Genomic DNA, 27002 nt, shown 5'->3' with positions numbered 1-27002 from the left:
GGGGGGGGGGGGGGGAGAGAGGGAGAGGGAGAGGGAGAGAGAGAGAGAGAGAGAGAGAATCCGAAGGAGGCTCCAGGCTGTCAGCACAGAGCCCAACGTGGGGCTCAAATCCATGAACTGCGAGATCATGACCTGAGCCAAAGTCAGACACTTAACCAACTGAGCCATCCAGGCACCCCTAAACAGATCCAGGGTTTAAATCCCATTCAACTAACTACATGAGCTTAATCAAGTCTCAACATCTCTGCAATTTTCTCATTTGTAAAATAGAGAATATTTATCTTATAAGGTTTGAAGATAAGTAACGTGCACATATCGTGTGTAACAGGCATTAAATAGATGATAGTTTACCCTTTCATTTTTCTAATTGGTAAGATTAAGGCAAGAGTAAAACTGAATAGCCTCTTTTAGGAATAAGAATCAAAATTCAGTGGAAGTTTTATTAGTGCTATGTGAAAAGCAAGTGTTAATCACTATATATCCAAGATCTCATTTCAATCTTCACAAAAATAATACTTCAAAAAACTGTTATCTCTATTATATATGAAAAAGAAAAGCAACCTGTAACTTATTCAAAATCACAAAAACATATCAGGTTTTATTTTTATTTTTTTTAACGTTTATTCATTTTTGAGACAGAAAGAGACAGAGCATGAATGGGGGAAGGTCAGAGAGAGAGGGAGACACAGAATCTGAAACAGACTCCAGGCTCTGAGCTGTAAGCACAGAGCCCGACGCGGGGCTCGAACTCACGGACTGCGAGATCATGACCTGAGCCGAAGTCGGACACCCAACCGACTGAGCCACCCAGGCGCCCCAAACATATCAGGTTTTAGAACTGAGACTCAAACCAATGTCTGAGGTTTCAAAGCCCATATTTTTCACTAATATACTAGGTTATAGTAAGTAAACCATTTGATGTTAATATTTAGTATAACTGGTCAAAATGCCTATAGGCAAGCATCTATTTCTATGGACTCTGAAAATATGCATTTTTCCAATGCTTACTTCTCCAAAACTTTTCAGTAAGTAAGAATGCTTATTAAAAGTTCCAGCCTTTTCCAAAGTAGTTACATCTTCCTGGAGTGAACTTATTCACTACCTGAAAAATAATGACATAATTAGCACTCTGCTCCCCTTTGGTTTCTCTCCTAACCTACTTACATCCACTCCAGGTAAAGCATTCCATTATCGACCTCCTGCTTGGCCTGCAGCTTAGCTTGCTGATAAACTTCTGAAGTTTCTGGTTCACAGAGACCCAGTTGAACAATATTAGGAAATGGCTGTCGTCCAAGAAGGTGTCCATTTAATGATAAAAACTCTTGGAAATTTTCACAGACTGCACAATCCTACGAACAAACTGAAATCTCTTAGAAATATAACCAGAACCAAGATCTGACATTTTTCTGTTTCTGTGATCTTGTCAGTTTGAAAGCTTAAATGAAGATATTCTCTATATGAGCTAAAATTAAATAGCCAACCATTAAGTAATAAATACCTGGTGACCCTCTCTAAACTTTTAAACAAAGTGTAACAATGGAATACTATTTGGCAATGAGAAAGAACGAAATATGGCCTTCCGTAGCAACGTGGATGGAACTGGAGAGTGTCATGCTAAGTGAAATAAGTCATACAGAGAAAGACAGATACCATATGGTTTCACTCTTATGTGGATCCTGAGAAACTTAACAGAAACCCATGGGGGAGGGGAAGGAAAAAAAAAAGAGGTTAGAGAGGGAGAGAGCCAAACCATAAGAGACTCTTAAAAACTGAGAATAAACTGAGGGTTGATGGGGGGTGGGAGGGAGGGGGAAGTGGGTGATGGGCATTGAGGAGGGCACCTGTTGGGATGAGCATTGGGTGTTGTATGGAAACCAATTTGACAATAAATTTCATATTAAAAAAATAAAATAAAGTGTAAAAATCTCATTATCCAACTATTACTTTCTTAATACATTGTTTTGTAAAAAATACCACTGAACACTTCACTTCCCCAACTTTCAAACCTCAATCCCATCCACATTCCCAACAGGCTAGGAAGGAAGCAAAATAATTAGAGTAATCAAGGATCAAAAAAAGGAAATTATCTCTGTTTGCCCCTTCTGTGCTGCTCATCCCCACTATTAAAACTAGAATTAAATGACAAAATGAGATGCCCTTTAGGGACTTATTCATACTAATTTATACCTTTTCATCCAATATATGCCTATATTCCACAAACTCATGAATCAGATGGGCAGGGCCTACGAGTTCAGTTTTTGCTTTAATCCAATCCAGGGAAAACATTAAAGCACAAAGTTCCTTTAAAAAAGAAGTAAGAGAAGGACATTGTTAAAGACATCAAAGAATTTTAACTCTACCACTTTATAACTCTATCCTAACACTACTGAAAGAAATTTAGCAGATAACTAGAACTTTAGGACAAAAAAGGAAGTTTTTTAAAAAGAACCAAAGAAACATTAAAAACTTAAATATAAAATAGAAAGCCTCAAAAAATACTACAAGATACAGGCAAATATTTTTGTAACCCTAGAATGAAGGAAATGGTTGTAAGCATAACACCAAAGCAAAAATACAAAAAAAAAAAAGAGAGAGAGAGAAAGAAGTGCACTTAACTACCATAAAAATTCAAACCTTTAATATAGTTGCAAACAATATAAATAAAATTTGACAAAAAATAAAAATATTTATTTATAACACTTATGATGAGGGCTCAATATTATTATTTTATAGAAAATTCTAATAAAATAAGATAAACACCTCACCAGAAAAATCTGGTAAAGGCAATGCACAAAATAAAAGGTCAAATGGCCAAAAATCTCACCAATAATCTAAATGAAACAACAAAGATTCAGCATTTTTTTTTAAACATGTTCTTTTTTTTTAATTTTTTTTTTTTTAATGTTTATTTATTTTTGACACAGAGACAGAGCATGAACGGGGAAGGGTCAGAGAGAGGGAGACACAGAATCTGAAGCAGGCTCCAGGCTCCGAGCTATCAGCACAGAGCCCGATGCGGGGCTCGAACCCACAGACTGTGCGATCATGACCTGAGCCTAAGTCGGACGCTCAACCGACTGAGCCACCCAGGCACCCCAATTCAGCATTTTTTTAGTATCAAATTTCTAAAGACTAAAAGCAGTAATAAGAGGATTAGCTGGAATCAGAGGAAATGAACATTCTCACATACTGTTGGCAGTGATGTAACTCAGAGCATCCTTCTGGGGGGCAGTTTGGTAATCTATATTAAAATTCAAATTGCAGGGGCATCTGAGTGGCTCAGTCAGTTAAATGTCCGACGTCAGCTCAGGTCATGATCTCATATACGGGTCTGAGCCCCAAACTGGGCTCTGTGCTGACAGTGCAGATACTGCTTGGGATTCTCTCTCTCTGTCTCTGTCCCTCCCCCACTTGTATTTTCTCTCTCAAAATAAATAAATAAACTTTAAAAAAAATACAAACTCTACATACCATTTGACCCAGAAACTATGCTTATAAAAATATGTCCTGGGTCACCTGGGTGGCTTAGTCAGTTAGGTATCCGTTCATGAGCTCACGGTTTGTGGGTTTGAGCCCTGAAAATCAGGCTCTGTGCTGACCGCTCACCTGGAGCCTGCTGCAGATTCTGCGTCTCCATCTCTCTCTGCCCCTCCCTCACTCTCACTCTCTCTCTCTCAAAAATAAACATTTAAAAATTTTTTTTAAATATGTCCTAAGAAAATAATCAGACAAGTGTCCTTCGGCAATCTAATTATCTATAAGCCAACTGGTCACTATACAATGAAACAGTATGAAGCTTTAAAAATTTTGTCACTCTATGAGGCGCCTGGGTGGCTCAGTCAGTTGAGCATCTGACTTCAGCTCAGGTCATGAACTTGTGGTCCGTGGGTTCGGGCCCCGCGTCAGGCTCTGTGCTGACAGCTCAGAGCCTACAGCCTGCTTCAGATTCCGTGTCTCTCTCTCTCTCTCTGCTCCTGCCCCACTCATGCTCTGTCTCAAAAATGAATAAATGTTTAAAAAAAATTTTGTCACTTACATAAATTGACATAAAAAGATGACCATGAAATGTAGGTTAGTGGAAAAAAAAGATATGACTATTTCATTTTTTTTTAATGTATACTTATTTTGAGAGAGGGAGGGAGAGAGAGAATACCAAGCAAGCTCCACACTGTCAGAGCAGAGCCCAATGTGGGGCTTGATCCCACAAGCTAAAAAAGATCATGACCTGAGCCAAAATCAAGAGTCAGATGTTCAACTGACTAAGCCACTCAGGCTCCCCAAGACTATTTCTATTATGATCCTATTTTCGTTTTAAAGAATAAGTATATGTATCTGGGCAGAACAACTTAGAAAATTATACAAAAAAGCATTAACAATTGCCATCTTCATTTTCTTTTTAGTTTTCCTAAAGTTTTCCAATGAAAAACATTAAATATTAGAAATTACCTTTAAAAATCAGGAAAAAAAGTCTAAAATGGTGAGAAAAAACTGAATCCTGTCACACTATCAGACATGCCAAATTTTAAAAAGATGCACTGACCCAATAATCCCACTTCAAAAAAATTTTTGAAGGAAATAATGTAGGTACAAAGACAAGCAAGATTGTTCATTAAAGCATCATAAAGGCAAAAATCTGAAAACCTAAATGTGCAACAATTAAAGCAAATTTGGCACAGATATTTATCAGAATATCTTCATTCCAATGCAGATTATTAAATGTAAACTGTATTTTGCTAGGTGAAAAAAAACAGGGTACAACAATACACCCTTTTTTTAACCAAGAGATAACATATCTAAGCATAGACAAATTACTCAAAGTACATACAGTTTTCCAAAATGTTAACATTTTGAATTAGTTGAAGTAATGACTTCAAATATCATCTATGTGGTGATGATACCCAAATGTTATCCATAATGTTATGGATACGTTAAATTAAGTTATATTAAAATTATGTTAATCTATAATTTTTCCCCAGAAATTCATATTCATATATCCAACTACATATTCATTATTTCCAGTCAGATGTCTTAAAAGTATAAGAAGCAGTATATTCAAAATGAGTTCCTAACACTCCCTTCACCCCCTGACAGACATCCGAATCTCAGTTCATACCAACTCCATTCTTTCTGTTGTACAAGTCTGGAGTAATCTTGTAATACACACCAATTCCATCAACAAATCATGATTCTGTACCATCACTTTCTCTTTCCATGCTTTTTTCTTTCTCTGAGCACTTACTACTCCCAAAATGGCATAAATTTATTTGTCCACTATTGGTCTCCCTAGAAAATGTAAACTCAACGAGAGCAGGGACTTTGTGCCTATGGTATATCCTCACAATGGAAAACAATACCAGTACCTAACAGGCACTCAATAAATATTTGCTGAATGAATGAATATACTTTCCCATTCTTCATTCCTCTCAAAGTTTAAAATCCATACTGCCCAAAAAAGAAAGCTACTGGTAAGAAAAGAGTGAATTTTTAGGTGGTTCATTTACTAGATTTACTAAGGTACCTTTTTAAATCACTGTAGGTAAAAAGAGTAACAAAAACAAAAATACTTACATAGACTTTAATCTTATTTTTACAGGTAAAAGAAAATTCTAAACATAGGATGAAATAAAAGTGAGATAAAAAATAGTAATTTTTAAATGGGTCATCTTACTTTGTGCATGTTAGCACTAGCCATGTGGTAAGCCAGAAAATTGTACCAATACATGCAGTCCTCCTGATCTGGTGAAAGAGTATGTGGCTGGTGATGTCTCTGGAACTGAGTGACTAACTTCTTATGTAGATCCTGAAACACAAATGAAACATTTTAGAGGACAGAAACAATTTCATAACCTAAACATCACTATAGCTTACAAAGCTATTTAAAAATGTGCAGAGAGGGGCGCCTGGGTGGCGCAGTCGGTTAAGCGTCCGACTTCAGCCAGGTCACGATCTCGCGGTCCGTGAGTTCGAGCCCCGCGTCAGGCTCTGGGCTGATGGCTCGGAGCCTGGAGCCTGTTTCCGATTCTGTGTCTCCCTCTCTCTCTGCCCCTCCCCCGTTCATGCTCTGTCTCTCTCTGTCCCAAAAATAAATTAAAAAAAAAAAAAAAATGTGCAGAGAATCAACCCAGAAAATACTTAATTACAAAAGGAAAAGATAGTAGCTTTACACTGGAGAAACTAGCAGGTACCACTTTAACCAAGTGATCAACATTAACATCACTGACAATAAGAAATATCGACTTCCTAATATGATGCACTGAAGACACAACATAACTTTTGTGGTATTCTTGACAAAAAAATATAACCTTAATATAGCCAGGAGAAACAATCAGACAAACGAAACTAAGAGACTCTATACAAAATAACTGAGTAGTACTCTTCAAAAGTGACCATGAGGGGCGCCTGGGTGGCACAGTCGGTTAAGCGTCCGACTTCAGCCAGGTCACGATCTCGCGGTTCGTGAGTTCGAGCCCCGCATCAGGCTCTGGGCTGATGGCTCGGAGCCTGGAGCCTGTTTCCGATTCTGTGTCTCCCTCTCTCTCTGCCCCTCCCCCGTTCATGCTCTGTCTTTCTCTGTCCCAAAAATAAATAAAAAACGTTGAAAAAAAAAAAAAATCAAAAGTGACCATGAAAGATAAAGAAAGCCAAGAAATTTTCATAGATTTGAGGAAACCAGGGAAACATGACAATTATTATGCAATATGGGGTCTTGATCTGAACCACAAGAAGGGCATTAGTGGGAAAGCTGGTGAAATCCAAATAAAATCTGTAGGTTAGCTAACAATATCCTGTGATTGTTAATTTTTTGGTTTTATTATAGTTACATAAGATGTTAACACTGGGGGAAGCTAGATGAAGGTACATGCATAAAACTCTCTTTAACCCTAAAGACAATTTTGCAACTTCTATAACCCTAAAATTTCAAAGTTAAAAATTTAAAAAAAAAATGCACAGAGATGCAAGTACCTGAAGCTGGTTGCGATTCTTTTCTATAAGGAAATCTACTTGAAGATCATGTAAATAATAACAAAATGATTTTCCATTCCGATCACAGAATAAGAGAGACTTATTAACAAACTCCTGCAGTATGTCTTCAACTTCTTCAGTTTCCATGTCCCAGAGAATACATAACACCTGGGAATCATTTTAAGCATTTAATGTATCACAAAATTACAATTACCAGGATTGCAGATAAGATGTTAACACACATAAACATACACACAAATCATATCATAAAGCCCTGAATAACAGCATCTCAATTTCATATGAAGAAGCTCAACTATTTGTCAAGATAGAAAAGAGAGATAACAAAGTCAGATGCTTCTCCAGCTTCACTAGAACTGAGAAGTAGGAAACTAATCTGAGTTCAACACCAAGCTCTTGATGGAGACTAAGAGCAGTAGGATTTTTACATCCCCCACACCTCCTCAGTGACATGGGTCTTAACCTTCCAATATCCTCTATAACAACATCCTTGGTACTATATCAAAAGTTCCATGTCAAAAATACCCAATGATGAGGATTGCTGGTCCTTCTATTACCTTTGTAGGCACCTTAACATCCTTTTGAAGGATGGAAAGATCTGTATAATAATCTTTGATGTCCTCTCTGAGCATTTCAACACTTATAGACATGGCTTCATCCAGAGCCTCATAATCATAAAATGAAGATTTCCTTATTCTCTTAAATTGCTTATTCTGAAGTTGCCTAAGGTAGTAATCCCAACGGTTGGGAAAATCACGTAAAAGTGCACCAATTAAAGACACTACAAGAGGAGAACCTAAAAATAAAACAAAACAAAAAACAAAGTCACTGGGTTAATACTGTGTCATTTCAAAATTACCACTAAGAGTCACATTATTCTTAAAAAACAATTTCTGCTGCATGTTACCCAAAGCCTTAAAATATTTATAAAACTTGGATTCACTTTATGCATTTATTCTAAAGAAGGCATTAGAAATAAGAAATATTTCCTTTAAGGATATCCATCACAGCATTATTTATTTATTTTTTACTTTTCTAATGTTTATTTTTGAGAGAGAGACAGAGTGTGAGCAGGAAGGGGGGAGGGGGGGGACGGCAGAGACAGAGGAAGACGCAGAACTCAAAGCAAGCTCCAGGCTCCTCGCTGTCAACACAGAGCCCGATGCAAAGGCTTTGAACTCACAAACTATGAGATCGTGACCTGAGCTGAAGTTGGACATTTAACCAACTGAGCCACCCAGGTGTCCCTCAACACAGCATTATTTAAAATAGTGAAAAATCTGGGGCGCCTGGGTGGCTCAGTCGGTTAAACTCAAAGTTTGTGAGTTTGGGTCTCGCATCAGGCTCTGTGCTAACAGCTCAGGGCCTAGAGCCTGCTTTCGATTCTGTGTCTCCCTCCCCTCAGCTCCTCCCCTGCTCATACTCTATCTCTCTCTCAAAAATAAAGATTTAAAAAAAAAAATTTTAATACTAAAAAATCTTTTTTTTTAAATGTATTTATTTATTTGTGGGGGGCAAGGAGGAAGAGAATCCCAAGAAGGCTCCCTCTGCACTATCAGTGCATGGAGCAGATGTGGGACTTGAACTCACAAACCATGAGATAAAGACCTGAGCCGAAATCAAGAGTTGGTCACCTACCCAAATGAGCCACCCAGGTGCCCCTGAAATAGTGAAAAATCTTAAACAACAATAGAGAAATGACTGAATAAATTGAAGTTATCACAATATTATGCCACTAATAACTTTTTTCAAAACATAGTTAATGACATAATATTCAAGATTTGTTATATGAAAAAAGACAAGATTCAAATTATGCATACCATTGTAATCTGAATATTTTTTTCAAAGTTTTATATGTCCTAAAAGACTGAAATACTCTCGCGATGATAATAATTATCAGGTTTATGGATAATTTCTCTTTTTTCTTTATCATTTCACACATCTTTTAAATGTTTCAAAATAGGGGCATCTGGATGGCTCAGTTGGCTGAGCGTCAGACTTGGGCTCAGATCATGATCTCGCAGCTTGTGAGTTCAAGCCCCGCATCAGGCTCTGTGCTGACAGCTCAGAGCCTGGAGCCTGCTTCGGATTCTGTGTCTCCCTCTCTCTCTGCCCCTCCCCTGTTCATGCTCTGTCTCTCTCTGTCTCAAAAATAAATAAATGTTTAAAAAAAAAAAAAATTTTTTTTTTAAATTTTTTTAAGTCTTGAAAAAAATTTAAAAAATAATAAATGTTTCAAAATGGACAAACATCACCTTCACAATTAGAATACAAATGAAGTATTCTTTTCTAAGATATTTTTTAAAAGTCAATTAGCTCAGGGGCACCTGGGTGACTCAGTCGGTTGAGCGCCCAACTTCGGCTCAGGTCATGATCTCACAGCTCGTGAGTTCAAGCCCCACGTCAGGCTCTGTGCTGACAGCTCGGAGCCTGCAGCCTGCTTAGGATTCTGTGTCTCCCTCTCTCTCTGCCTCTCCCCTGCTCATGCTCTGTCTCTCTCTCTCAAAAATAAATAAACATTCAAAAAAAAATTTTTTTAAGTCGATTAGCTCAAAACGAACTATCTGATAGCAGAATGAAAAAACAAGGTCTGTTGAAGCATTAACAACAGTGGAAGAAATAATCTTAAGAACTGATAGGACTATTTACAATTTTAAATTTCTGTATGTCAAATAAAATACTACAAATGAAATTAAAAAGCAGACAAAAAACTGGGGAAAGTATTTACAAAAAATGGCAAAGAGCTAATAGCTTCAATAGAGTGCCAAAAGTCAATTAAAAATCTGCTATCACAAAGAAAAGTGAGTCAAGGATAATTTCTTAAAATGCAAATATTCAATAAACAAGTAAAAGGTTTAACTTCACTTAACTTCATAAAAAATGCAAATTAAGAGAACACCATGTTACATACAAAATTAGAATACTATTTTTATAAAATCAACCAAAAAAAATTAAAACTCTGATTCTCATATTTTTTTATTCTTTGACAAAGTCATGTCTTTATCTAATGTCTCCCACTAACATATCATGGGTGTTCATTAAATATTATTTTAATGAATAAATGAATACCAAAATATTATTATCTATTTAGGGTATCAAAGAAAAACCTAAAATACTCTAGGTTCTAGAATACAATATTCTAGTAAAGTTTCTGGATGTTCATGTGCTAAATTGTCATACTTATTAGCTTAATTTACAAAAGGATAAAATTAGTATCTCTATAACCCTCTCATACACAAAATAAATAACCATACCTTTACATTCTTTTATAATACTGTGAGCTTGTTCTGGCAAATCTGCTTTCTTCATATTAACAAAAAGGGATAAAATTTCAAGTCCTTTTTCTTTTCCTAAGCCACTCTCCACAGAGACTACATATTTAGGGCCTGTAACAAAATCACACGATATAAGTAATTTGGTTAAAATATATATAAATCTAATTGAATTAAAACATAAAGGTAGTAAAAAGCATATTAACCCTTACCCATTACTGAATCTGTAACACTCTTGTCTCTGGTTGTAATAAGAATCTGACACTGATTGTCAAAAGCTTTTAATACCCAAGGATCCCAAACATCATCCAAGATCAACAGAGACCTAATTTTAAAAAAACAAAAACTTGTATTAAGTCACTAATGACATTTATTTAAAGCTTCCTTCTAAGGTCTTTTAAAATTTACAAAATAAAAGATATGTATTTCATGGCTCCTCCCCTTTGCTATATTCGTTTCACAATATACTGATACAAATAAGGGAAAAAAAATTAGACTTTCCTCTCTTCCAACCCAAAACAATGAATGCATTTTATTATTTTCTTAAGTTTACTTATTTATTTTGAGAGAGAGAGAGAGAGTGTGTGTGCGCAGGGGAGAAGGAGAGGCAGAGAGAGGGAGAGAGAGAATCCCAAGCAGGCCCCACACTGGCAGGCTCAGTCTCATGAACTGTGAGATCATGACCTGAGCCAAAATCAAGAGTCGGAAACTTAACTGATCCATGCAGGCACCCCAATGAATGCATATTAAAGTTAAGAAACCTATAAAAACAGAACCGTGTAGGTATTAAAAGTGGTTACCAAGTGCCTTAGAAGAAGTTTCCAAGTAATGAGGTTTTTCTAATTTAGTCTTTAAGTACCAAAACCAAATGAGAAATGAGCTCAAGGTTAGCATTAGAATCAATCATATAACAATGACCATTTTAGCCTTTTTTTTTACCTACAAAACTAGCAATTTCATATGTTCTAACATAATGCACTAGCAAGAATATTACCTTTCATTTGGTACACTAGTGGGGGTTTTTTCCATCTATAAGTCAGTTTATTTATTCCTAATGAACCTCTGTGCCAATTCTTAATTGGTTTCTCCAAAAACTTTTTTGAACTCAGCAGAACATACAGAGAAAAAAATACAACTAAAAGCTGATAGGGTAATTATACACTAGCATTTTTATACTAATGGCACATCACTTCTGTGCATTACAAAAAAAGACTCTGGGTACACATACAGCCTGGCAAATTGCCAAAGCATAAACCACAATGATGTTGATAAACAAAACGAATGACAGGGTGCCTGGGTGTCTCAGTCAGTTAAGCATCCTACACTTGATTTCAGCTTAGACCATGATCTCTCAGTTGGTGAGACTGAGCCTCATGTCAGTCTCTGCACTCACAGCACAGATCCTGCTTGGGATTCTCTCTCTCTCTGCCCCTCCCCCACTCATACACATCCACACACACACTTTCTGAAAATTAAATTAAAAAATAAATTTTAAAACAATTTAAAAAATAAAACAAAATGAATGACTTTACAAGCCATGGCCTGATACATGTGTTAGCATTTACAGTATTTTCCTAAACAGAAATCACTTTTACTTTCATAGGGAAGGGAAGCAGAACTAGGGAGAAGTTACTACACAAGAAAAGAGTATTAGTTAGTGGTCTCAATCGCATTTCCTCCAGGAAAATAGATACCAGTGACTATCAAGGGAAGGGGGCAATAACAGAGGGATCTGGAAGAGAAAGAAGCCAGAGAGAAGGGAGCTTGTCCTCTGTATTATGCATCCATTAAGAATCAACTACGAGGCTTTTCCCAAATTACTACTCTCACTCAATATTCTGATATTAATCCCTTACCAATTTAAGAATCACTGCCATACTCACCACTGTTACATATGAAAGTGTACTGCATCATCAGCTACACTGCAGCATTAAAAAAAAGTCCAGAGCCATTACCTAATTCTCACCCAATTTACTGCTGAACTCCCAAGGAAGGCTTTATTCATCATTGTACTTGCAACACTTGACCCAGAACCTGGCAGAACACTCAATGTTGGTTAAATGAACCAATGAAAGAATGGTTGTTAGATCAGGGAAATCAAAGTGATGACTGAATCCCAGCTGGTTAACTATTGATGATTATATTGTTAACATAAGCAGCAACCACGCTATTGTCTCCCTTCTGGCTAATGAAAATTGCAAAACAGTTGATAACAGCGCCTGGCACATAATTATAATCTTATTTATTGAATGAATTATTTAAATAAACAAACAAAACACACTCTTGAAGTACATGGAAGTAGAAAAGTTAGATATACATATATCCAAAATTTAATACAACACAACAGAAGGGTCCCATTAAATAAATAACCCTTTTACCAGGTGCCTATATTTATTCGGTCTCTTGTTCAATGTTATCCATCAGAAACAACAGATTCAGGAGCACCTGGGTAGCTCAGCTGGTTAAGCTTCTGACTCTTGATTTCAGCTCAGGTCATGATGTCATAGTCATGAGATCAAGCCCTGCATCTGGCTCTGTGCTGGGTGTGGAGCCTGCTTGGGATTCTCTCTCTCTTTCTCTCCCTCCCCCTCTCATTGCCCCTCCCCTGCTGGCACACACACTGGTGCACACATATGCTCGCTCTCTAAAAATAAACATAAAAAAATAAAAAGAATGGATTCAAGGTAAGAAGCTTGCATTTTCTAGCAAAGATCGCTAACCAACTCACCTTCTTAAGAAATACTTCTTGAGCACCCCAGTGGTAGATAAGAGACATAGTAGTAGAATGCAAAGAAAAGTAGCAATTTTTGCCCAGTGGCAGCCACTTTTGTTTTAATACAAGACAAAGAACAGCAGAAAAGCAACGGTTCATTCTTAGATCTCTACTGAGGAGCAAGAAAAGGGTATGATGTTCTCAAACTGTCAACAGTTAAGTCTCATTGGGACTTCATACATTAAATTTTTCTATCTGTACCGTGGGTGTTTACGCAGCATCAGAATGCGAAGGCGGTCTTTAGCCTCTTCAATATTGAGTGGAAGCCTCTGGGAGAAACTCTCATCCTGATCCAACCGTGCGCAAAGATTCTGCAGTTTCATCAGAAGCCCAGACTTGTCTTGTTTCCCAACTGAAACCCAGTGCACACCCCCTGGGAAACAACCTAGGAAAATAAATAATAAACTTAAGGCCTTTGAACAGGTGTCCTCCTTTGAAAGATTTTGGTGATTAGATTTGCTCCAATTTCAACCTCATCCTATCTTTAATTTCTCTTGATTCAGTGTATACATTTCGCTTGTAGAGTACTGTCGAGCTTTATAACCTGAATCTAAGAAGAGCTGAAGATGTGAAGAAACTGAAGTTTGAAATAAATCCGTTTATCGGTAAAATCTTACCAAACTAAAATTTAGTTTTTGTCCTATGTCATCAATGATCACTGTAAAACATAATTTCTCAAACTCAGTACTTTTGACATTTTGGGCCAGATAATTCTTTATTGTAAGGAACTTTCCTGTGCATCGTAGGATGTTTAACAGTCTCCCTGGCCTCTACCCACTATATGCCAGTAGCATTCCTCCTCCCTGGTTATGACAACCAAAGATATCTCCAAACATTGTCAAATGTCCCCCTGGGGGCAAAATTGCCTCTGACTGAGAACCACAGATATCCAGGAACACATAACTCACTCATTATGGTTCTCGTATAGAAACTTAAAGTAAGAAGTTAGGTTCAAGTCTGGCTCTACTGCTTACTAGCTATGCTATCTTTAGCAAATCACTTAACCTCACTTTCATTTGTTATACTGACGTATACTAAGGTATTATTTACCTTACCTATTTCAGAGTTACACTGAGAAATTAATAACATGTAAATTTGCTATGTTGTTAACCGTAAGGTATTATAACAGACAGGATTACTAGTGATATGGATCTGAGAGCACCTTGCAAATATTAAGCTTTGAAGTAGTAGGTACCATATAAGAATGGAAATTATTATTACTGTTACTTTCAACTGTTAACATCATTATCATTGCTAATTAAGCCACAGTATATCTTACAATACATATTTTTACTTACATAGGTATCAGGAGCCAAAAATCTTAAGCCTTCATAGACTATACTTAATCAGCTCCGTGTATAGATTAAAAAAAAAAAAAATGCAAGAAGGGTCCCTATGTGTAAAATATGGTGAGCAGTAGCATTAGACCATACCAGTGGCATTAACCATAAAGATTTATATTAGGTAATCATAAATAGTATAAGAAAAAACAGAAAATAGATAAAGATTAATAAGTTATAACATACCAAAGGGCAATTTTTGTTTACTGGTATTTACAAATAATTAAGTACAAAAATCACTATTATAAAAACTTAATCATCCAAAAGAAAGATCTGTATAAATGCAAAGACCTACTTATGACAGATATTCTAAGGGTTCTACATATTAATCTATTTTTAATCCACATAGTAAACTCTCAGGAAGACACTTATTTTCCCCATTTTATAGATAAGGAAACTGAGGTATAGGAAGATTGAGTAGTTTGTCCAAAGTTACACAGGTTAATAAAGTAGAGCTGGGATTCAAACCTCCAGCACCACTGCTCATTCTAAACTATTCCGCCTCCTCAAGGATATTTACTGCAGCACTATTTTAACAGAAAAAATCTGGAAACAACCTGCAATGTCCACCCTAACCACCTCTTCCCAAGCCTGAGGCAGGACCAACTGAGGAAAGAGAAAACCTTACATATAAATGAAGTTTGGAATATTAAATAGGCCTTGACATTTTAATTATTGAAATTAGATTGCTGGAATGCAAACTGGTGCAGCCACTATGGAAAACAGTATGGAGATTCCTCAAAAAGTTAAAAACAGAACTATCCCATGGTCCAGCAATGGCACTGAGTATTTACCCAATAAATACAGAAACACTAATTCAAAGGGATACATAGCAGCATTATCTACAATACCCAAATTATGGAAGCAGCTCAAGTACCCATCGATTAATGAATGGATAAAGATGTATATATACACAATGGAATATTATTCAACCACAAAAAAAGAATGAAATCTTGTCATATGCAATGACACGGATGAAGCTACAGAGTATAATGCTAAGAGAAATAAATCAGAGAAAAACAAATACCATAGGATTTCACTCATGTGGAATTTAAGAAACAAAACAAATGAGCACAGGGAAAAAGAGAGATAAACCAAGAAACAGATTCTTAACTATAGAGAACAAACTGATGGTTACCAGAGGAGAGGTGGGAGGGGGGATGGGTTAAATAGGTGATGGGATTTGTTTGGGATGATGTATGGAACTGTTGAATCACACTATACTGCATACCTGAAATAAATATAACCTTGTAAAGAATAAAGTTACAGTTACATCAAAAAAAATTTTAAAAGAAGTACACTTGTGATGAGCACCAGATGATGCAGAATTGTTGAATAGCTGTATCATATACCTGAAACTAATCCAACACTGTATGCTACCTAACTGGAATTAAAATAAAAACTTAAAAAAAAATTAGATTGTTTTTAAAATTTGAAGTGACCTGGGGACTCTGAACCTGTACAAGGTGAGGGAAAGAATCAGTCCCAGGGAAGTTTTGAACAGGCAACACGGGAAAAAAGTTGTTTTTTGATTACACCCTATAAACTTCAATGCAATAATTATACATAACTAAACCTAGCAAAATTGCCAAGGTTTATGGTCATAAATTTACACTGGAACTAAGTTGGGTGATTTTCTTCAGCAAAGAGGAAGGAAATTATGGTCTGGATGAAGCAATGTGGAATAAGCAAGTAACTGTCTGGATGAAGCAATGGGGAGTAAGCAATTAGATCCCATCTCCTAGCAGAGAAGAAGCAATCAGCTTTTACCCAAGTAAGGAGAAACTAAAGAGCCAAGAGCATGTGCTGAGAAGCAACTGAATAATGGGCAATAAAAACCTAGGTCTGAGCCTAGGAGGGTGCTAATGGGATAAATAGTGAGGATATTATGGAATCAAGAAGAAATAAGTCTTGATAGATCAGAAAACTGTAGTAGTGAACTTGAAGAATAGAATAGGTGGAGGTGGGCAAAGGGTAGAACAGGTTTAACGTTAAGATTTCAAAAGTAGTATAATTTCCGGTATTGGCAAGGACAAGGGTCCAGTCTGTGATCAAAGAAGCAAATGGCTAAAGGAAAATAAAGACAACGGTCACTGCAGATAAAGAAATCAAGAAACTGAGAGGCCAAGGTTTTGGATGACTCATCTATATAAATGTCAACTGATCTTACTAAGAGTGTCAACAGAAGAAGAGCTTAAATTTATAATTAAGAACTCCAATCATCAATGAATGAGAACAATATCATAACTGGGAAGGATCAGAGAAATGAACTTCAAAGGACAAAGACTTTAGCTGGAAAAGGGAGTATTAATGGTCTGGATGAGGCAACAGAAAGCAAGGACAACATCAAACACTTCCTAGTGCTTAAGTATATAGGGTGTAAAGGGAAAAAAGTTGCCAAACCATGGAAGGTAGCTATGGAGAATGTGGAATGGGGGGGGGGGGGGGAAGCAGTGGGGGAATGCCCAATTTTAGATAAGGCAAGGAAATAAACATTCTCAGAACAGGTTGATAAGATAGAGTAAGATAGAGGAGTTTCCTGATCACAGAGGAGAAAACCTAGGGGATAAGACAGAAAAGCTTGGGAATGAGAGGAGGAAACCTAGATCAGAATTGGCAATGTACTAACTAGTAACCGCATGAGAATCTAAAAGATAACAAATGACCGGGAGATAGAGAATTCTGCAAGGAACTAGGGTAAAGACAGTGCTGTGAAGCATGGTTTGATTATCAGTGAAAGCTTCTGCAAGCTCCCTTAGACTTCCCTCAGTATAAGTCTACATTTATGAAATAGTAAATCCCTGAGGTTTCCCTTAGTGTTACAGCTGCATTCTGTGTGTGCACAGGTTTGTAAATGTACAGGAAAAAAGTTTTGGAAAACTTCACTGTAAACTGTTAACCACAATTACCTCTGCTAAAGGATTTAGAATTTAAGAGAAAGGAAAAAAAAGCAAGTGAAAAGAATTTTTACTCTTTTTTAAATGAAAATACTACTTTTGTAATTTTTTTAAAGATTTTATTTGTAAGTAATCTCTACACCCAATGTGGGGCTCAAACTTACAACCCCAAGATCAAGCATTACATGCTCTACTGACTGAGCCAGCCAGGCACCCCTACTTTTGTAACATTTAAAACAGATTTTAAACTACCTGTTGCTCCTAAGGTTTTATGTTTTGTTTTTTTTTAATGTGTGCATTCCATTTAAAATTTCTTAAAAATCGAGGCACCTGAGTGGTTTAGTTGGCTAAGCAGCCGACTCTTTATTTCAGCTCAGGCCATGATCTCAAAGTCCACACTGTCAGCACAGAGCCTACTTGGGATTCATTCATATTCTCTCTCTCTCTCTCTCTCTCTCTCTCTCTCTCCCCCCCCCCCCCCCCCCCCCCCCCTCTTTTTTTTTTTCCCACTCCCCCCCCCCCCCCTCTCTCTCTCTCTCTCTCAGAATAAAGGAACTTAGGGGGAAAAAAAGTCATCCCAGAGTAAAAGACAATGGAAAGTGTCTAGATGTAACTAGCTAATAAATTCCTCAGATTTAAATTTAAGTACCTATTACCTAGACCAAAGGTCTTTCTCTCCTAAAGACAAATACCATATGATATCACGTAAATGTAGAATCTAAAAAATAAACAAACAAAAAGCATAAACAGACCCATAAATACAGAGAACAAACTCATAGAAGGGAGGGGAGTGGAGACACTGGGCAAAATGGATGAAGGGGAGTGGGAGGTACAGGCTTCCAGTTATGGAATGAATAAGTCAAGGAGATGAAAGGTACAGCATAGGGAATACAGGGAATGGTATTATAATAGCACTGTATGGTGACAGATGGTAGCTATACTTGGGGTGATAATGTGTAGAGTCCTCAAATCACTATGTTGTATACCTGAACCTAATGTAACATTGTGTCAACTATACTTCAATTAAAAACAAAGTTTTTAAAAAATAAAGGCACAATAATATGTTCAAAAGCAAAAAAAAAAAAAAAAAGTCTTTCTCTCCTAAATTTAAAACAAAAACATTAGGGCATTAGAAACATATCCAGGGGGCCCCTGGCTGGCTTAGTCGGTAGAACATGTGACTCTTGATCTCAGGGTCATGAGTTCAAGCCCCATGCTGGGTACAGAGTTTAATTAAAAAGAGAGAGAGAGAGAGAGAGAGGCAGAGAGAGGCTTAAAAAAAAAGAAACACATGCAAGAAAAAATAAAACACTGCTAGCTTTACAAAGAAAAACAAAGAGACCAGATGACCAACTCATCTGCAAATCTCCTACCATCACGGTATAACAGTATTAATTCCACATTTCAGAAAGAATGTAAACATCTTGACTATGGGCACAAGAGGGAGCAAGTCAGCCTTGAATGAGGCTTACACCTGTAATTCATTCAGGGGAACTTATTCACAAAAACACTGCCTTTAATCAGAGAAAAGTAACCCCATCCTACTTTCACATGTGATTTGTCATGGTAGCAATTAAAAATCTAATAGCATCAAAGAAATCTTAGGAAGGACAGAACGAATAGTAGACAGCCTCCAGATAAAGCTTCCATGCTTTAAAAACTCAGCATATATACACAGCGATATCAATGGTTTATAAACATGTTAACTCCTCCAGGCACCTGGGTAGCTCGGTAGGTTAAACGTCCGATTCTTGATTTCAGCTCAGGTCATGATCTCACAGTTTGTGAGTTCAAGCACCACAGAGTCTGCTTGGGATTCTCTCTCTCCCCCTCTCTCTGTTCCTTGCTCTATCACATATGCTCTCTCTACCTCTCTCTCTCAAAATAAATAAATAAACATTAAAAAAAAAAGGGGGGGGGGCACCTGGGTGGCTCAGTCGGTTGGGCGTCCAACGTCAACTCAGGTCATGATCTCACAGCTTGTGAGTTCAAGCCCTGCATTGGGCTCTGTGCTGACAGCTCAGAGCCTGAAGCCTGCTTTGGATTCTGTGACTCCCTCACTCTCTGCCCCTTCCCAGCTCACACTTTGTCCCCCTCCCTCTCCCTCTCTCTCAAAAATAAACATTAAAAAAAAATTTTTAAAAACACCTGTGAACTCCTATTTTCCTACCCACACCCAAAATAAATAAAGGGTTGAACATTCGAAAGGAAACTGGGTTACTCGGGGCACCTTGGGTGGTTCAGTCAGTTAACCAACTGACTCTTGGTTTTGGCTCAGGTCATGATCTCACAGTTGGTGAATTTAAGCCCCGTGTCAGCTCTGTACTGACAGTGCAGGGGCCTGCATTCTCCCTCTCTCTCCCTCTCCCTCTCTCTCTCCTCTCTCTTCTCTCTCTCTTTCCCTCCCCTACTCAAGCTCTCCCAAAATAAATAAAAATGAACTTAAAAAAAAAGGAAATTGGGTTATCTAAAAATGTATAGGCATAAATAGTTAAGAATCTAATATTCTTTATTATTTATAATAATTTCTTTAAACACCACCCTAAGACAACAAAAATTCTATAAGAACCAGTATTTTTTAAATTTTAATGTTTGTTTATTTTGTGACAGAGAGAGAGCATGAGCAAGCATGAGCAAGCATGACCAGGTGAGGGGCAGAGAGGGAGACATAGAATCCAAAGCAGGCTCCCAACTCTGAGCTGTCAGCACAGAGCCCGACATGGGGCTCAAACCCATGAACTGTGAGATCATGACCTGAGCCAAAGTCAGACACTTAGCCAACTGAGCCACCCAGGTGCCCCCAGAACCACAGTGTTAATAAAGTTTGTAAACCTTACAGCTATCGACACTTACAAAAGAAAAAAAAAAAGGTTTCATACTACAATTAAATGGCAAAAATCCAAGATTCCTGTATTTTAGAATGGAAATGAACTCCAGTGACTAAAATTTATCTTCAGTAAAGTATCTACTCTTGAATTAGTGGATATACTAAAGCAGACTCCAAAAACATTAATGAACTAAATCTGAATAATAATACCATTTTAGAAGTACTTAAGCAAAATTCAAGAAGCACAAATTAGAAGACACAAAAATTCATTAATTTGACTATATCAGAATTAAAGATTTCTGTTAAAGACATCCAGGGCAAAGTTAATACAGACAAATAAAAAGAAGACATTTACATAATCTAAAACCAACAGCATCAAATATCTAGAATATAAAAGAAACTCCTAGAGAGCAAAGAGAAAAAGAAATCTCAATGGAAAAACAGACAAATGATACAAACAAAATTAAAAAAAGGAAACCCAAAAAGCTAAAAAGCTTCCTTAGAAATAGTCAAACTCAAGTTATCAGAGAAATGCAAATTAAAAGATTATACTTGCTGACCTAGCAAAAAATTATAAATCTAGATACCTAGTGTCAATAAGGAAGTGAGATTATAGGATCCCTCATACACTACTCATGGCAACATACAGATTGGAGGGCAATCAAATCTGATGTCATCATTTTCTGTAATTTAGTGATTCTGTTCCTAGATACATACACTCAAAAAATTCTCACTTCTGTAAAAGTTCAGCCCAGCTTTGGTGGGGCTGCAAAGAGTTGGAGACCATCTATGTATCTATTAACTAGGGGAATAAACAATAAAATGTGCTAGATGCACCCCATGTAGGATAGCAATCAGGTGTAACAAATAAGATATATACCCAGCAACAAAGATAAATCTTAAAAACAGTGTCAAGAGAGGTAAGAAATAGAATAATTAACGCTATAACATTTACACAAATTTAAAATACCTGCCTACAAACAACACGTTTTACAAGAAAACATACATTACAAATATGCTTACAAAGAACATACATTAAATACACTGGAAGGATCACCTATGGGGAGGTGTGATCACCTATGGGGAGGTGATACAGTGATCAATATATTTGGTCTTCATCACTGTTCCCGGCACATAGCTGTAAAACCCTTGTAATTTCCCAAATAAGAGCCATAGGGACACCTTTTACCTTTCAGGACACAGTTCCTGAAATAATGCCAGAGGTATAAAAGTGAAAATTATTCATATAAGACACTTTCAACCACACCTGAGTTTGTTAATAAAATTACTTTTGAAAAGGCTCAATATAATGGAAAAATGGGGACTGCTGCCAGGGAACCAACCATATAGAGGGTTGGAACTTCCAGCCCCATGCCCCAGATCTTCCAGACCTCTAGAGAGGGAAGAGAGGCTGGAAATTGAACTCAATCACTAATGGCCAATGATTTAATCACCTTCATTTTAATGAAGCCTCCCAAAAGGGGGGTATAGACAGCCTGTGCAATGAAGGTGTAGACAGAGTGGTATACTAGAGTTGTCAGGGAAGCTCAACACCCCTTCCCACATACCTTGCCCCTACTGCATCTCTTCCATCTGGCGGTTCCTCTTTTATATGCTTTTATAATAAACAAGTAATCTAGTACATAAAACGTTTTCCTTTGAAGCTACACTAGGGACACCTGGGTGGCTCAGTTGGTTAAGCATCCAACTTCAGCTCAGGTCATGATCTCACGGTTCATGGGTTTGAGCCTCGAGTGGGACTCCGTGCTGACAGCTCAGAGCTGGAGCCTACTTCAGATCTGTGTCACCCTCTCTCTCTGCCCCTCCCTCCCTTTCTCTCTCAGAAATAAATAAACATTAAAAATATATATATATTGAAAGTCACTCTAACAAATTAATCAAATCCAAGAAGAGGGAAAGTCCAATCTATAGTCATTTGGTCAGATGCACAGCTAACAACCTGGCTTGTGATTAGCATCTGAAGGATGGGAGGGATGGCAGGAGGGCAGTCTTGCAAGATCAAGCCCTTAACCTGTGGGATCTGCCACTATTTCCAGGTACATGGTGTCAGAATTGAGTTAAACTGTAGAACACCCAGCTGGTCTTAAAGAATTACTGTGGAGATGAAACAGAAGAGGAGACACAATGGAAAAGTGTGTATTAAAGGAATGGATGGAAAGTGAGAATGGGAATTTTTTTTTTTTAATATATGAAATTTATTGTCAAACTGGTTTCCATACAACACCCAGTGCTCATCCCAAAAGATGCCCTCTTCAATGCCCATCACCTACCCTTCCCTCCCTCCCACCCCCCCACCAACCCTCAGTTTGTTCTCAGTTTTTAAGAGTCTCTTATGCTTTGGCTCTCTCCCACTCTAACCTTATTTTTTTTTTCCTTCCCCTCCCCCATGGGTTTCTGTTAAGTTTCTCAGGATCCACCTAAGAGTGAACACATATGGTATCTGTATTTCTCTGTATGGCTTATTTCACTTAGCATCACACTCTCCAGTTCCATCCACAGTACTACAAAGGGCCATATTTCATTCTTTCTCATTGCCACATAGTACTCCATTGTGTATATAAACCACAATTTCTTTATCGAGAATGGGAAATTTTTAAAAGAAAACAAACATAGTAGCTAAAAGCTAAGTCTTGTACCAAAAAAAAAAGAAAGAAAAAGAAAATAAAGAAAAGAAAAAGCTAAGTCTTACACAGACCCAATATGAAAACAGGTGTGAACTAAACAATGATTAATTCAATCCTCTATATATGAACATGAAATCTCAAAAAAGTATATGAAAGATATTAACTACATTATAAACTGGACTATTGCCAGTATCTTTGACATTTTCTCAAAACAAGGTGGTTAAAACTCTCAGACCACTATTTATACCATCTGATTCCTGGGTAATTAATTCCATAAGTTATTGGTCAATTTTAACCCCTAAAATTGAAAATTCACTTCAGTAATCTAGAGTGATTTAAACTGAGATGAGCGGCATACTTCTAACCTTTAAATTAGTAAGCTATAAATATGTTTTTAAAAGGAAATTCATCATAATATTGTAAGGAAAATGCATTTCTTCACACTGAAAGAACTTAAACCAAGTTTTACTCTGAAATACCCTTAGTGATCAACTTTGCAGTAGAGTGAGCGAATGAATAAATAAGTATTCAAATAAAACCTTAGCCATAAGACTTGGATGGAACTGAATCCCACAAACTTCTCTCTAATGACAACAGGGAAAAACCAAGGAATTGGGCATTTTTCTAACAAAAGAAGATCAATACTATTGACAAGGGCTGTGAAGTATACACCAAAGCAGGGTGAGTACAACAGATGTGCCCTAGCCTTCATCTTTCTAAATCTCTTAAAGGCTTACTATTTATTCCATCATTAATTTTGTCATCTCATCATAAACTCTTTTAACTGCTTATTATGTATTATAAACAAAAAAGTTATTAACAACTAGAAGTCAAGAACCATCTTTAAATTCCACTTGAAGTCACTAATGAATGAAGGCAACCAAAGACTGATGGAGCTGTCTATGAATACCTTGAGAACCCACCAGATTCATTAAGGTCAGCAGTACACCTGCGACATGTCCTAAACACTCTTCTGTACAGTATGTCCTTCCCCAGTCTATTCAATACCTTCACTGCTCTCCCAACCCTACCTAGTCTACCTAGCAAACTTCTATTATTCCTCCAAACTCCAGCTAAAATGTCATGTCATTAGAGGAGCCTGTCCTGTTCATCCTCTTCCCCCAGAGAGATAATACTTCCTTCGTTTGTTCTAACTTTGTACCACATACTTGTTTCTACTGCTCTGTTTGTCACATATAATTTGTTTACGTGTCTGTCTCCCCTACTTGACTGTGAATAAATTTCTTAGATGCACAGACTAGACCTTCCTTTTTGCCAAGCTCCATAGTAGGCTCTCAAACATTTGCTGAATACATGAATACCTGAAGCAAGAAGTCAGTCACTAGATGTCAAATGAATCTATAAATCCTATCCACAGGGGCGCCTAGCTGGCTCAGTGAGTCAAGCATGGGACTCTTGTATTTATTTTATTTTTGAGAGAGACAGAGTGCGAGCGGGGGAGGGCAGAGAGGGAGACACAGAATCCAAAGCAGGCCCCAGTCACTGAGCTGTCAGCACAGAGCCTGATGCAGGGCCCAAACTTGTGACCAGTGAGATCATGACCTGAGCCAAAGTTGGACGCCCAATTGACTGAGTCACCCAGGTGCCCCATGGGACTCTTGATCTCAAGGTTGTGAGTTCAAGCCCTACAGAGTGTAGTGATTTCTTAAAAAAAAAAGAAAAAAAAAAAAAAAAAAACCTAGGGGTGCCTGGTGGCTCAGTCAGTTAAGCATCTGACATCAGCTCAGGTCATGATCTCATGGTTTGTGAATTCAAGCCCCACATGAGGCTCTCTTGCTTTCAGCATGGAACCTGCTTCAGATCCTCTGTCTCCCTCTCTCTCTACCTCTCTCTCTCAAAAATAAATAACATTTTTAAAAATAAAAAAAAAAGTAAATTAAAAAAAAGGCCTATCTGCAAAAACCCATTGGTTGCCATAGTCAATTCCCATTTTTTTCTTTTTCTTGGGCATTACATATAAGGTAGACAAGTTACTAAAAATTTTTTTCTTAAGAGAAGCCAGGATTTTTTTTTCCCCTCAAGATTTTTTAAGTAATCTCTATATCGAAAATCCAATATAGCGTTCAAACTCCCAACCCTGAGATCTAGAGTTCCATGCTCTACTGACTAAGCCAGCCAGGCGCCCCTAAAGATTTTTAAAGATAGACCACTGATGGAAGTAATTACAGAAATGGAATTAATAGTTTAATATAGGATGCCAAATACATGGGAGAATCACCACTAGGAGAATCATTAATGGAAATGAGTTTCCAAAACTCTCCTTCTCTATAGCACTCAACTGACAGGAACGTGTAAGTCCAATACTGCTTAAAAGACAGGGATATAAAGTAGACAACCTTTCAAAATCCTTTTTCAACTCTACAATCCCCTCAATTATTAAGATACAAGGGAACTAGATTCAATCCAGTAATAATAAGTGCCATCTAATAATGAATTTATTAGACTGGTTAGCCAAGCCTCTTTGTCTGGCTATTGGAGAATATTGGCCTGGAATTGGAGAATAACAGCTTCTCCAAGATGTTCACATCCTAACCTACAGAACTTGTAATCATAGTACCTTAAATAGCAAAAAAGGACTTTGCAGATGCAATTAAATTAAGGATTTGGGGATGATATTATTCTGGATCATCCAAGGGCCCCTAGAAGAGGGAGGCAAAAAGGTGAGAGTCAGAGAAAGAGAGGCAGTGACAGAAGCAAAGATCATAAAGAGAGAAAAAGATCTGAAGATGCTATGTACCACCAGCTTTGAAAATGGAAGAAGGAACCATGAGTCCAGGCCACCTCTAGAAGCTGGAAAATGCAAGGGAAAGGATTTTCCCTAGAGCCTCCAAAAGAAACTCAGCCCTGCTGACACCATGACTTTAGCCCAGTAAGAACTACTTTAGACTTCTCACTTCCAGAACTGTACAATAATAAATTTGTGTTGTTTTATGCCACCAAAGTTCTGGTAATTTGCTACAGCAGCAACAGGAAACTAATACCATGCTTCCTTAGCCAGCAACACATGGTAATCAAACTTACCATCTAAGAAAGAATGATCTCGAACAGTTTCTGCAGCTAAAACAGACTTCCCACAACCTGCCATTCCGTATATGATGACCCATCCTGGTTCACCATTTAGTTTGAAGAGGTTCTGCTGAATTGAGTTCACCAGTTTCTTCCTAGTAACAAAGACCACCGGCCTCTGTGGCACTCCACCTTCACACAGGACTGTCCTTACTGAAATCCAAAACAAAACAAGTATGAATGAACAGAACTTTGAAATGGTTACTCAGGTCATACCATAAAAGCCAAAGAAAGCAAGGCTGGGGCTTTAACCTCAGAACTTCCAAGAGAAGATGTGGCTAGCATACTAACCTCAATGCTCTGATTTCTCAGAACATAACAAAAAAAAAAAACATAGGCCTTTCAAGATGACTACAGATAATGGAAAGCTCCATCTGCATCTGCCCTTATACACCCTATTCCTCCTTAACTCTCCAATCTCTTTTTCTCATATTAAAGACTGGAAAGGATGGTGTAAAGGAATATGGAGTTCCTTTCAAGAACATAGATTTCTAAAGATTCTTATTCTTTCCTATGCATGAGCTCAATAAACACAGAACTGGAGAAGAGCTTAAATAAAAGCCTAAAAATTGTCTTTTTAATCCCTAAAAATGTGTATTGTTCCCTCAGCAGTAGACAGCTCCCTGGGCAAGAGGAAAATGTGAGTTAACATAGGTACAAGTAAATATATTTAAATTGGAAAACCTAACTATAATTTTTTCACATGCATTTTCAGTGAACCAGTCTCTTCAACAGACTCCATTTAAAATACGATAAAACTGCAGCAATGTAGCACTGTCATAGCAATGTGATATAAGATATAATGAATACAAACCATATGAAGTTATTCCACCAACTGAATCTTTGCCACCATTCGAAGAAGAGATGACAGGAATGCCACCATGAAGAAGGCCAGCAAGATCTTTATACCCTTCATGTATTAGAGCATTGTAGAATGATATGTAGGAATCATTATCTTTTTTAAGTATCATTTTAATTAGGAGAGCTGCTCGTTGCTGCTGAGTGGGCTAAAAAAAATAAGTAGTTTAGTATACTACAAAGAGTATGTTTGCAACATAAATTAGTGGAGACCAGTGCAAGTTCTGAAATAAATTTAAGAAAACTTTTTAAAGTCATCAAATAATTATATCAAACATTTTAAATAAAAATTGGAAAGAAAAAAAAACTTTATAGCAAAGAC

The 27002-nt window shown here is 37.2% G+C and overlaps 1 protein-coding gene across 9 annotated transcripts in view; it reads right to left on the bottom strand.

Annotated features, from left to right (window-relative positions):
- Nucleotides 1–27002, bottom strand: part of APAF1 (apoptotic peptidase activating factor 1) — a 94722-nt gene that overhangs the window by 63174 nt on the left and 4546 nt on the right. For 8 of the 9 annotated variants that reach the window (XM_049626138.1, XM_049626133.1, XM_049626137.1 and 5 more), the window contains 10 exons: nucleotides 26637–26829; nucleotides 25778–25975; nucleotides 13228–13411; nucleotides 10466–10578; nucleotides 10236–10367; nucleotides 7539–7777; nucleotides 6964–7131; nucleotides 5669–5800; nucleotides 2188–2301; nucleotides 1165–1349 (listed from right to left, as the gene is read on the bottom strand). In XM_049626138.1, coding sequence (XP_049482095.1) covers nucleotides 1165–1349; nucleotides 2188–2301; nucleotides 5669–5800; nucleotides 6964–7131; nucleotides 7539–7777; nucleotides 10236–10367; nucleotides 10466–10578; nucleotides 13228–13411; nucleotides 25778–25975; nucleotides 26637–26829 — 1658 coding nt within the window. The remainder of the gene's footprint in view (nucleotides 1–1164; nucleotides 1350–2187; nucleotides 2302–5668; nucleotides 5801–6963; nucleotides 7132–7538; nucleotides 7778–10235; nucleotides 10368–10465; nucleotides 10579–13227; nucleotides 13412–25777; nucleotides 25976–26636; nucleotides 26830–27002) is intronic. The other variant, XM_049626139.1, reaches the window with a different exon arrangement.

This window comes from Panthera uncia, chromosome B4 (assembly GCF_023721935.1).
Source record: "Panthera uncia isolate 11264 chromosome B4, Puncia_PCG_1.0, whole genome shotgun sequence".
Lineage (NCBI taxonomy): Eukaryota > Metazoa > Chordata > Mammalia > Carnivora > Felidae > Panthera > Panthera uncia.
The sequence above is the reverse complement of the archived record's forward strand: the minus strand, read 5'-3'. Positions and strand labels throughout refer to the sequence as shown.